General features: G+C 37.7%; 1 protein-coding gene across 1 annotated transcript in view; it reads left to right on the forward strand.

Moving 5' to 3' along the window:
* ITGAV (integrin subunit alpha V) overlaps nucleotides 1–13,568 on the forward strand; it is a 105,612-nt gene that overhangs the window by 40,943 nt on the left and 51,101 nt on the right. Inside the window, exons 3-4 of the mRNA XM_058664703.1 lie at nucleotides 6,782–6,873; nucleotides 11,541–11,655. Of these exons, the coding sequence (XP_058520686.1) occupies nucleotides 6,782–6,873; nucleotides 11,541–11,655 (207 nt within the window). The remainder of the gene's footprint in view (nucleotides 1–6,781; nucleotides 6,874–11,540; nucleotides 11,656–13,568) is intronic.

A 13,568-nucleotide genomic window follows, 5' to 3' on the forward strand; every position in this document is an offset into this window, starting at 1 on the left:
AATCCTTGTCCATTCCAATGTTCTAAAACATGACCCCTGTTTCCTGAACCCTCCTCCCCGAACAATTTCCCACTTTCATATCTTAACATTTAGTCTGGGGCTGGCGGGGTGGTGTTTTGGGCTAATCCTCCATCTGTAGTGCTAGCATCCTCTATGGATGGTGTTTCTAGTCTTGGCTGCTCCACTTCTGATCTAGCTCTGTGCTAGTGGCCCGGGAAAGTAACGAAGAATGGATCTTACACATAGTAAGTCCTTGGACCTTACACATAGATGGGAGACCCGGAAGAAACTCTTGGGTCCTGGTTTTTGATTATCTCTGCTTTGGCTGTTTGGGCCATTTGTGGAGTGAATTAGTGGGCAAAATTTTCTGTCTCTCTCTCTTTCATATAAAAACAAATACATTTTTTTTAAAATTTAGGTTTATTATTCAGTTTGAGTTGCATTTTTATATGATGAGGAATAGAGGTTCTAATTTTATTATTAATCTTATGGGTGTCCAGTATTTCGAGCATGTTTATTGAAAAAGACTGTCGCTTTTTTTTTTTAAATTGTGCTTATTTTTATTCCAAAGGCAGATTTTATGGAGAGAGGAGAGGCAGAGAGTTCTTCCATCTGCTGGTTCACTCCATAAATGGCCACAAAGTCCAGAGCTGGGAACCAGGAGCTTCTTCCAGGTCTGCCACAAGAGTACAGGGAATGGCTCTGGCCATTCTTTATCATTTTACCAAACCATAACCTGAGAGCTAGATCAGAAGTGGAGTGGCTGAGACATGAACTGGCGCTCATATGGAAAACCAGTGCTAGCAGGCATGGGGTTAGCTTGCTGACCCACCATACAGGCCCCTGTCCTTGTTTTTCTACTGTACATTCTTGTTACCATCATTTTCAAATTAGTTTTTCAGTTTTACTCTTTTGTCCATTAGAGCTGCAGTGTCTGATGCTTCTTTTACCTTTTGGTGGTAGGTGCCATTCTTATTAAATACCATTGATAATAGCATTACATATGGAGGGAACTATGAGTTGCCATGCTCCACAGTACTTAGGGATGAATTTAAAGACATGCTGTGCAATGTTTGCACTTATTTTCCAGGACAGTTTTTAGCTTAAGCTAAGCATGATCGTCACAAAGATAGGCATCCATCATTATTGTGGCAAGCTTTCATTTTTAGTTCTTTTGAAAAATAAGAAACAGGTTTGCTGTGTGAAGCACATGGTACTTGCCACTGCATGGCAGCATTTGTGCCATTGTACTAATAAGAGAAAAGTACATGAGGAAAAACATTTATGGAAACAATTTTTCAAAGTGACAGGAGGCAAGTTGAACAGCATTTTATGAAAAGAACCTTCTCTTTAAATTTAAGGCATATAGGGCCTGGCGGCGTGGCCTAGCGGCTAAAGTCCTCACCTTGAAAGCCCCGGGATCCCATATGGGCACCGGTTCTAATCCCGGCAGCTCCACTTCCCATCCAGCTCCCTGCTTGTGGCCTGGGAAAGCAGTCGAGGACGGCCCAAGGCTTTGGGACTCTGCACCCGTGTGGGAGACCCGGAAGAGGTTCCAGGTTCCTGGCCTCGGATCGGCGAGCACCGGCCCGTTGCGGCTCACTTGGGGAGTGAATCATCGGATGGAAGATCTTCCTCTCTGTTTCTCCTCCTCTGTGTATATCTGGCTGTAATAAAAAAATGAATAAATCTTTAAAAAAAATTTAAGGCATATAATAACTGTAGAAAAATCACTTAGCATAGCAGGCAACTCAGAAACTCATGATGCATATTCTTAGCATGCTGTAAAGGCCATTGACAAGTACTCCACAGACCTTTCCCTCTGGACCATGAGCAACTCAGAGTTTCCTAAGGAATCCAGGATTATCTGCTCTCATTCTTCTGTTTCTTTGGTCCAGAAAGTATTTTGCTGCTTGTTTTGTGTCATCCTTTTCCTGTAACTCTTGACACATTCCCCTGCCATTCCTCCACTGTATTTGCTTGTTTTCATATTCGTGTCTTATGTTAGGCAAGCATTTCCTTAAGAGGCCCTTCATCATGTGTTAGGATTGTGAATGGATCCCTACAGCTGAATTTCTAGGAAGGATTCTGTCCAGAATGAGAGGAGTAAAGGGGCCTTTGATAGAAAGGTCTGCCAGTGGGAGTGAGCAGGACTTGTTTTAAAGACGGGGGATTGAGAATGTGGAACTTTTACATAGAACAAGAAGCACGTTGTAGTGCTTATATGTAATTTTATCCATTGTAACCAGCCCTGGGATTTCTTTTTTTATTGTGGATTTTATCTGAAATTTGCAGAAGCCGTTTTCTACTCTAAGTACCTTTTAAAAATATTCCACGAACTTTTGGAAGCACTCAGCACTTTCAGATATCACAGTTAAAACTGGATTTTCATGTAACATGGGGAATGAGTACAACTTTATCTTTTATAGCTACCCATGTGCCTTGCCACCTTTCAATGAATAATTTGTTTTTAACCATCTGAGTTAAAATGTCATCAGGAGCCAGGAGCTCCACCTGGTTTCTCAGCAACACAGGAGCCCAAGTAGTTGGGTCATCTTCTGCCTTCCCAGAGGTATTAGTGAGAAGGTTGGTTAGAAGCAAAACACCTCACATGCAAACTGCCACTTTGATATGGAATGCCTGAGTTGCAGTTTGTGGCTTAACTTGCTATGCCACAATGTCAGCCTCAAATGTCATAATTATCTTGTATCAAATTACATTATCTGCATCTATTTTAAACCTCTTTTGTGTGTGTTTAAAATAATTTCTTAAGTCATTGCCAATGTCAGACTTGTAAGTGTCGGAACAATCTACTTAAATATTTCACAAAGCCTGTCTGCTCTCACTGCTTTTTCGGAGTTTTCATGGGTTGTCTTGCTTATTTTATGTAGAAATTTTAGAGTTGACTAAGTTTTTTAAAAGTATATAAATATTTTTATTGAAATTGCATTAAGTTTGCAGGATAAGAATGTGTGTTAAGTTGTCATGTCCCGAATCACAGGTCTCCCCTCGTGTTTGTCTCGTCTTCTCAGTTGAAATACAACATTTTCTTTGTGTCTAAAAAAACACCTTTAAAATAAAAATTCTGTCTTATATCTCATATTCCAGAGAATTTATCACCTTAGTTTGGTAATGAGCTATGTTTCAGACTGCATCAAAAGAGCATGCTGAGGTTCTTGTGTATGTTGAAAATAAGTAGATAAAACTTTGAGAGCACATACAGATCTCTTAAATCAAAATAAAATTTTTCTTGAATTTGAAGCTAAAGGGAATTGATTCTGTAAACCAGGACCCCAGAGCTGCATCTGGTCTCCTGCATAGGTAGCAAGGACTGAAGCACTCAGGGCATCGTCTGCTGCCTCCAGCTTGCACCTTAGCAGGAAGCTGAGTCAGAAGCAGAGTACTGGGGCCTTCAGACCACACACTCGGTTATGGGCTGTGGGAATCCCAAGCAACAGTCTAAACTGCTATGCCATAAAAACCATATATTCTCTCTCATACAATAAAGCCAACATGGAGAGGTAGAGTTCATCAAGTGCCCATGGCGTTCTGATCTAAATATAGATTGCTGCAAGTCAGGTCCCACGGCAAGAGATGGTGAAAATTCTCTGTTCTAGGCATGTTGGCATTTCATGGATGGAGTAACAGCAGAATATATTTAGCATGTTATGAACATGAATATGGCAAATTGGCAGTTTCCGTCAGTTGCTGGCAATAGTTTAGAGTGATGACAAATATTATTTTGATTTTTTTGTGTGTTATTTAGTTATGAAGAAAGTGTATGGTAAGCAGTTTGATGGTTTACTAATTTCCTTGTTGTTGAGAAGTCCGAGTTGATTATGTATTTAATATGATAACCATTTGTGTGCTGTGAATTGCATTTAGAGTTATGTAGGGCAGAGATGATGCTTACTAAATGTACAAATGGATTGATGAGATTAGCCAGTTAAATCTTTTCACCAGTAAGGCACTCAACAGCCCATGAGATATTTATTAAAAATGTCAAGTAAATCCTCTTATTTTTGTATCATAGTGTCAAATAGCAGTAAAATAAACATGTTAAGATCCTTAATCTACTGCTATGTTTCACTGTAAAATTTACCTTTGTTAAAATTTGCTTCTGTTCAAATTTGTTGAGATCGCACGTAAAAGTATCCTAATATTACTTTGGCTGGTATTTTCTAATTACTGTATAATATTTTGGGAATGCAAATTTTATTTGAATGTCAACTACAGTTAAGCATGTGCCGTTTGTTTTTCGTGCTCAGGTTTTGTAATTTGATCGAATGTTTTTATTATAGTTTAATAAATGTTTGCTTTATTTAAAAAAAAAAATAAACTGCTATGCTAAATTCCCATCCCTAAAGGCTACTCTTAGCTGCATTTCAACTGGAAGTGACACATGCCTTTTCTATTCTTTCCTTATGAGCAGGCACTAGTTGCATTCCTTTAATGGAATTGTGGGAGGTTGGGAAATCTAAGACAGGGACTCTGGTGACCAATAGGTCATTGCTGTGTGTTGTCTCAGTGGGACAGCATGATAACATTGGCTTAAGCGGCCAGCTGGCCTTGCTTTACTTGTAAAAGACATGTTCTGCAGAGTCTAGTTCCGTTTTTCCTGCTTTCTTTCCTTGGTAAGATTGTACCTTTGTCATCACTGCCAACCAGAGGTGTACAATACACAGTGGATACATGTATCAAGACATCACATATAGAACACAAACAGGTACAATTTTTATGTATCACTTAAAAACTAAGTAAAAATTTTTAAAGATTTATTTATTTTTAATTGCAAGTCAGATATACAGAGAGGAAGATCTTCGTCCGATGATTCACTCCGCAAGTGACCGAAACAGCCGAAACTGAGCCATTCTGAAACTAGGAGCCAGGAGCCTCCTACGGGTCTCTCATGCAGGTGCAGGGTCCCAAGGCTTTGGGCTGTCCTCAACTGCTTTCCCAGGCCACAAGAAGGGAGCTGGATGGGAAGCAGGTCAGCCAACATTAGAACCGACACCCATATGGGATCCTGGCGTGTTCAAAGCAAGGACTTTAGCCACTAGGCCACTGCATCAGCCCCAAAGACTCATTAAATTTATAAGCCAAACATAAGGTACATATTTGGTGCCACGTGAGACACTAGCATCTTAGAGTCCCTGGGTTTGAATCCTGCGTCTGCTTCTGATTGCAGCCTTCTGTTAAGGTGCGACCTGGGAGACAGCATGTGCTGGCTCCAGCGCAAGGGAGACCTGGATGGAATTTCAGGCTTCTGGCTTCAGCTTTGTTCATTGCTGGCTGTTTCAGGCATTTCGAGGTGAGCTTGCAGATGACAGGTGTCTCTGTCTCTCACTAGCTCTTTTTCTTTCAGATAACATAAATAAATAAATAACAAAATTGAACAGAGAAGAATAGAAACTTTTAAACTCTTGTTAGAATCTTTGGAGATTGATACATAAAAATTTTTGTTTTTTCAGTTGAGTGAATTAAACAGTGAATAGCATTTCACCCTTCGCTTTACCGGTGGGATATCCAGATTGAAAATTCTGTTGAATAGAGTTGAATAATCATTAGCACTGTCATCCTATGTGAGGAGTTAGGGAAATAATTTTTTTAAAATGACTTGAAAAATGTTATGTTTTTATTTTTATTTGAAAGGCAGAAAAAGATAAAGTGAGCAAGAGTATGAGAGAGTAAGAGAAAATGAAAGATTTTTGAGTTGGTTCATTCCCCAGTTGTTGGCAACGGCCAGGACTAGGCCAGTCTCAAGGCTGGGGCTGGGAAGTTTAGAGTCCTGTGGGAATGGCAGAGACCCTGGGCTTGAGCTGTTTTCTGCTGCCTCGAACAGTGTGTGTTAACAAGGAGTTTGAGGCAGAAATAGAGCCAGAATTTGTACCGAAGCCTCAAATATAGGAGGTGGGCATCTCAAGCAGCATGTTACACACTGTGCTACATACTCTCCCTCAGGGAAATGATTGAACTGAACTGTTAATGACATTTACATGTTTTCCGTAATTTGTAAAGTTGTTATTTGTTTGCTATATTGTTCAACATAGTTATTAAAATATGTGTTTATAAAAATGATTATTTTAAACAGGTCTACAAAGCAGTAACTAGGTTTTAAAAAATAGAATCTCCTTTCCAGAATACTTTGTGCATCTATTCGATTTTTTTTTTTTTTTGGATCATATTCTTGAAAGGGTTTTAACCATTTTCTAAAAATCTGCAATGCTTTACAATGAGTGCCTAGCATTTTGGAATCATCTTTTTGAAGCTGGAACTGAAAAATACGTGTTTGACTGGTTATACCAAGTCATTTTGTCCTACTGGCTGACCCAGATCTCTTGGAGTTTGACTCTTGAATTATTAGGCCTTTAGCACATGTCTTAGCATTATCTTCATTGACTGTGTTATGCACAAGGATGTTTCATTGCCCTTTCATGAATTTCCTTACGTCACAGAAAGAACTTCTGGGCATGTGAAAGGTCGTTTTAGCTGAATAGCTAATAACTTAGCAGTTGGAAAACTTGATTTGCAGTTACTTTTTCATATCTGCATTGTGACAGTTGATGGATGAACAAACCCTGAGACATCTAAGCTATTATGTGTTGTATTTTTCTGCTCAGTTAATAGCTCCTAATGTATCTGGAATACATGAGATAAATAAACACTGCAGTATTTAATTAGTCAAAGTTATGCTGTTTCTAAACTTGGTTGGATAGGAATAAGCTCTGTAATACTAAGAGGCTTGCATTTTGTTTCTTATCCATAACGATGTTCTTTTTAGGCAATAGAGATTATGACAAGGATGACCCGTTGGAATTTAAGTCACATCAATGGTTTGGAGCATCTGTGAGGTCAAAACAGGATAAAATTTTGGTAAGTCTTTTGGCTATTTCCTCACAGGTGAGTTACTCTATTTACCTAGAGACCTAGAGAGTGCTGTGATTTCAAGCTGGAAGTAAAATGCAGTATACTTAAGGGTGCAGGGGATAATGAAATGAGATAGCTCTGATTAGAGGCCATCTCATCTAAGAATACTAAATTTCTTGTCCTTCTTTTTCTACCTTCATTCCCATATCATGTTTTTTCCTGCCCCACTTTTTAAAAAAGGGTGTATTTTTAATTTATTTGAATGGCAGAGTAAGAAAAGTAGGAGAACAATCTTCCATCTGCTGGTTCACTCCCCAGGTGGCTGTCACCACCGGAGCTGTGCCAGGCTAAAGGCAGGAACCAGGAGCTTCTCCTGGGTCTCTCATGTGGGTGCAGGGTCCCTTGGATTTGGACCAGCTCTCTCTGCGTTTCCAGGCGAGGAATAGGAAGTGGAGCTGCCAGGCCTTGACTGCTACTTCTATGGGATGCGGATATCTTCGGCTCCAAATTAACCTGCTGTGCCATGACCCGAACCCCCCTTGTCCCTCTGTTAGTTCCTATCAGTTTCTGTCTAGGATATATATAGTAACACACAGTATATAAAATAATAATCTATATGACAATAGATTATTTATGTATTAATAAGAGATTATATAATATATAGATTGTATTATATATAATAATAGATTGTTTACATTACTATGCAATAACTTATAACATTGCATTTATTACTGTATATAGTTTCACATATATTTTATACAAATATATAAATGTATGTATATATAAACCACAAAATATGTAGATTCACATATAATTATATATGAAAGCACATTTATTATATAATATATGTTGCATATTATAACATAATTACATAATAATCATCATAATAAAATAATATAATTATATATAGATTATATTATATATAATAATAGGTTATTTATATATTACACAATAATATGTAATATGAAATAATAATATAATATAAAATAATATACAATAAAAATAATAAAATGTATGGTAGTAATAGGATATATGTTAGTGATACACATTTCCATGAGCTTTTTTAAGACACCAGTGCATATGTATCTGATGTTTTTGCATGTTCTCTTCCTTGCCCTCTCAGTATCATTAAGCAAGATCAATCAGTCCTTTTAACAAATGCTTTTCTTGGTTTCTGTGGTACAGTGGTTTCCTCGGTTTATTCCAGTTTTGACCTCCTTCAGTGGCTTAGTGTCCGAGTGTTGAGGTGTCTTTAAGCCTCCTTCTGGTCTCCATTTTTTCCCTAACTTGTGTTTTAGCTGAACGCTCCTATCGAAGTCATGACTAACTGCAGTATAGGCTATCAGTTCCACATCTCTGTGATGTTGGTCCTCACATTTAGCATTTCCATTTGGATATTGACTGAATAGATTGTTTGAAATGAACATGATCAAAGCAGGAGTTGTTCACCCTCTAACAAGCAGCAAAAATAAAACCCCCAAATAACTGTTGCTATAGAGATCTTTCTCACTCCATCTTACGCGTTCCAGCCCACGCTGGTCTCTTCCTTTCAGTCTGTGCCTTAGTGCCTGTGCTCCCCCTGCGTGCATTCATTGTCTTAGCCACTTTCACTTGGCTGCCTCCTACTGTTTGGATTGCAGCTTTACTTTCTTTTCCTCAGAGAGCCCTTTTGGATTCTATTACTTGCATAGCATTTATGTGATCACCCTTTCGTCTGATTATGGGGCATGAGAAGCTTTGTTTAGGAGGTGAAGTTTCAGCAGGGATTTACAGGTTGTGTTTAATTTTAGCAGTTAGCTAAAGAATGAGTTCGGAGTGGGGCATTCTAGGCTGGAATATGTAGAGTCAGAGGTAGGCAAGAATATCAGATCCCTTGCCCTGGGGTACGGAATGCATCTGAACAAGTTGCAACAGTGGCCTATGTATTTTTTTCCTGGGCAAATGTAAAATATCTCACTGTCCATGTTGCATTGTTAATGTAAATGCTTTACCTCAAAAAGTATTACAGAAAATCCATCTAATTGTTTCCAGTAAAAGAAACTGTTCCATTTTGGTTAGATTATTATTCCATTGTGACATACTTTATTCTATTACTTCTGCATGATATTGAAATCTAGAAACTTGCAAAAAAATTCAGTTTATTTGGAAAGTAAATGAAAGAAGCCCTGAAAATTCTTTTTAAAAAATTTATTTCCCTATCTGTCTTATTATTTGAAAAACAGAGAGATATTCCATCCACTGCTTTACTCCACAAAGTCTGAAGTTGGACCAGCTTGGTGTGTTTCAGGAGCCAGGAATTTGGATCTCACATGCATCTGATCTGTAATCTGCTACTTTATGCCACAGGAACAGCATCCCATTGGGGCACTGATTTGAGTCCCAGCTGTTCCACTTCCAGTGCAACTCCCTGCTTATGGCCTGGGAAAACAGTGGAAGATGGCCCAAGTCCTTGTATCCCTGCACTCATATGGAGGCCCAGAAGAGGTTCCTGGCTTCTGGCTTTGGATTGGCTCAGCTTCAGCCATGGTGGCTATTTGGGAAGTGAACCAGCAAAATGAAGATCTTTCTTTTTGAAAGAATACTATTCAGCTATCAAACTATGTAATTTTGTTATTTGTGACAATAGGGCTGGAACTGGCAGTCATTATGCTAAGTGAAATAAGCCAGGTGTAGAAAGATAAGTAACAGTTACTTGTGATAAAATTGTGCAGAAAGGTAAGTCAGTTTTGAGTTGAGTGTATAATGGTGGTTGCCAGAGACGAGGGATTGTAGTGGGGTGATGAGATATGGAAAGGTTATTTAACTGCTACTCAGTTATAGCTAGATAGCAGCAAGATGTTTTGTTATTCTGTAGCACAGTACGGTAATGATAGTGTGCTGTATATGTTTTTAGCTGGAAGAATTTTGAATGTTTTCCCAATAAAATAAATAATAAACATGTAAGGAGATAGATATGTTTACCTTGAACATTATGACATATGAATATGTAAGGAAACAGAACCTCATAGAGACGTGTAACTTTTTGTATCTGTTAGAAAGAAAATGAAATTTTAAACAGATTGGTTCAATCTGTGACCTTCAGAGAAGTATACTTGAAATAATTTTGTTATTTTGAAGAAAACACATAGATTATAGCTATGGCCTTTATAGAAAAAAAATCTTCTTAAAAAAGATTTTGAATGACAGGATGACTGGAAGAGTGTGTGTGAGAGAGCACAGTCGGCGGCCGGTTTGCTCCTCAAGCGACTGCAGTGACTGGCCTTTGCAGGCTGAAGCCTGGAGCCCAGGACTGTGCTAGGTTCGCCATGTGCAGCAGGGACTTGGAAGCTTACACCATTTCTAGCTGTTTTCCCAGGCACAGTAGTAGGTTGGAAGTGTAGCTCAAATCAGAGCCCTATATGGGAAGCTGGCATTGCAAGTGGCAGCCTCTCCTGCTGTGCCATGTCTGCTGGCTTCTTCTTTTAAAAGGCTTTTATAATTTTTAGATCTTATTAATATCAGAACACTTATTAATCTTATTAGCAATAAGAACTTATTACTATAAGTATTTCATAGATACTGTTCTGAAGATCACTGTATTTCTCCCCTTCCCGCATCCCTCTTCTAATCATCCTCTTGTCTTCCTTTCATTTTTTCCTCTAAGTTTTATCAAGACTGTTTTTGATCCTCTGTATTGTCATAGGCTTAATTCAACAATAATCACAATATTTGACAAGATGTAAGAAGACTACAGTTTTATGGGAGTATAAATAAGGACTAAAAGCAACAGTTATGTCACAAGCTGTCCATTGCGTTTCTATACATTGTTTTTTAGTATTCTTTATTAACTTACACATACCAGGGAAAAGATACTTGTCTTTTTCAGACTGGCGTATTTTATAAATTGTAATGGTTTCCAGTCACAAATATTTTGTTGCAAAAGACAATATATTTTTTAAAAACCTGTGCATATAAAGTGGATGAATTTCCTGTATTTCCCAGTACATAATCAGAAGCGTAGCAGTATTTCCCACCCTACCCTTTCCCATGTCCACATTCCACAGCCAGCCTCCTACTTCCTTATTTATATGTTTATTTATTTAATTGTTTGCAATGGCATACTGCACAAACCCAGGATTAACATTAGCTAATTATAATTCACTACATAGTGATAAAACACATAGTAGAGTAGAAAATAATAGATAATAAGAAAACCAGTTCCTCAAGAATGCAGACAAAGATAGTAAGTAATAATTTAATTCCAAATGTTAATTTGGTCATATAGGTTACATTTTTAGTACTCTGTATTAGTTAACACAGATTAGGGAAAACATACAAGATATACATCTTTTTGGGACATTATTTCACTAAGCATAATGGTTTCCAGTTGCATTCGTTTTGTTAAAAAAGACAGGATTTCATTTCATTCTTTTTTATAGCTGAGTAGTATGCCGTACTGTAGATCTCAGATTTTCTTTATTCAGTCATCTGTTGATGGACATTGGGTCTCTTGAAAAATCTTTACCTGCCACTGTGATAAGGGTTTTAAGGTATAGGATGGAGTTGATTTTTATTAATCAATTTTTATTAATGCTTAAAAAGTGATGCTGTACTCTCAGACACTGTAGATGGTTTGAACTACTGATTTTACAGAGAGTGTTTATGTCATGAACTAACCCTTTGATTGATTGTAGGCCTGCGCTCCCTTGTACCACTGGAGGACCGAGCTGAAGCAGGAGCGAGAGCCTGTGGGGACGTGCTTTCTTCAAGATGGGGCAAAGACTGTTGAGTATGCGCCATGCAGATCAAGTATGTGCAGGGAATTGTACCTTTGAGTAAGAAGGGTGCTAAGTCTAGTTTGCTAAAAATGTGTGTGTGTGTGTGTGTGTGTGTGTGTGTGTGAGAGACAGACAGACAGACAGACAAAATAGGTAGACATGTTGTAATGTTGAAAAGCGCAAAAAATAAAGTTTTATAAAGAAACTGCCAATGTAAGCAGTCTTGTCTTTCCTACCAAAGAACTCAGGTTCTTTTTCCAGGTTAGTGGTAATTGATACGTGATTTAGGAAAGTGTCTGGTGAGTTTAACAGAGAAGTGGTCTCCCACAGGTCGAGCTTCTGATTTACAAGGTCTGTATTAGGCTTGGATATCTCTATTAACAAGCTCTACAAGATGGTTCTGAGATGTCTGAAAATTACTAATTCATAGGAATAATGATGAAAATTAAAAAGAAAAAAGAGTATCTTAAAAAGCCAGAGTTTGTATAGGAACATGAACCTGGAGCTGGGAGCCTTGATTCTGAATTTTCCTGCTTTTAATCTGAGATTTTCTTTTTTTTAAACTTCCAAGACCACTCTTCTGGTTGCCTAGAAAGTTTCAATACCCTTCTCTAATGTTATGTGGCATTTATGGTGAAATTAACACTGTGAGGAAAGATGATTTTTAAACACCTATGGTTTTGATTTTGCTTTTCTGTACTTTGTAATTCTCGCTCCTTTTAAATTCTGATCATTTTGCTCCCTGTCTTTTGTTGAATTGGCCACTGTTGCAGATCCTCTGAGTGCCCAGACATAACAATGGGTTACTGAAATCCAGCACTATAGTTTCCCTTTATTTAGGGGGCATATTTTCCAAGACATTCCTCCGATTATGAAGAAGTGTCAATGAAATAAAGTTTATTTCGGTGTGACAAATTTTTTGAAACTCAAGTAAATAACAGGTCTGCAGAAAGTTAATGAGAAGTGCATTTTAAGAAAAACTGCATGTTTGTGAACATTTATGCCAAAATAAACTCAACTTTTAATTGTATTTTTAATGAATTTTTTGAATTTAATTTGCATGCTAAGGTTTAATCCAAAAGTTAGGCACACCAGAAAATTAACAGCAATAATAATAAAATAGGACAAATAGTAAAATACTGAAATAAGTTATTAGAACTTTTGAATTATGTTTTTCTAGAATTTTCCATTAAACTTTCAGACTGTATTGACTGCAGGTATCTGAAACTGTGAGCAGCAAAACAGTGGATAAAGGGGAAATAAAGTGTGTATGCCTGGAGTACTTTTTAGGACATTATGTTTTATATTACTTTGGCCACCAAATAGATTATTAGTAACAGAAGCACCACATGTAAGATTTTTTTGTTCTAGGATATTTTTCTGTATCAGTTGGTATGGCATTATGTAAGTATTCATGCCATTAAAGGAAATATTCTGTCTTCAAAATTCTAAGTATTTGAGCCTCTGGGAAACTGAAAGTTGTTTGATGAAACCTCATGTTAAATGGCAAATAAAACTCACAAGAATTCCTCCTATTTACTCAGATCTGTACTGTAGATGAGAAAGCCTTGTCTACACAGGATGGAGCAAGTGGTAGCTTTATCCTCACTGCTTGATGCCATCTGTAATGCTACCTTTATGTTAGCATACCTTATGTTAGTATTTTGAACCATCATTTCTGATGGTGTGTAGACTGTATTGTAAAATATTCCTACAATGAGAATATAATTTCATAGCTGTTAAAAGCAAGCCAACTCTGGTGTTCCAGATTTACAACTTAACATTTGTGTGACGTACGCACACAAAAAATCATGCCTACTTGGACAGACGTAGTTTTGATGATTCAGAGAGTTGAACCAGTTTCTTCCTACATCTTCTGTCCTTGAGTGATCAAAAGTGAACTTGAACCCAGGTCTGTCTTACTGCACAAGAACTCTTCCCTGC

Source organism: Ochotona princeps, chromosome 5 (assembly GCF_030435755.1).
Source record: "Ochotona princeps isolate mOchPri1 chromosome 5, mOchPri1.hap1, whole genome shotgun sequence".
In the NCBI taxonomy this organism is placed as follows: Eukaryota; Metazoa; Chordata; class Mammalia; order Lagomorpha; family Ochotonidae; genus Ochotona; species Ochotona princeps.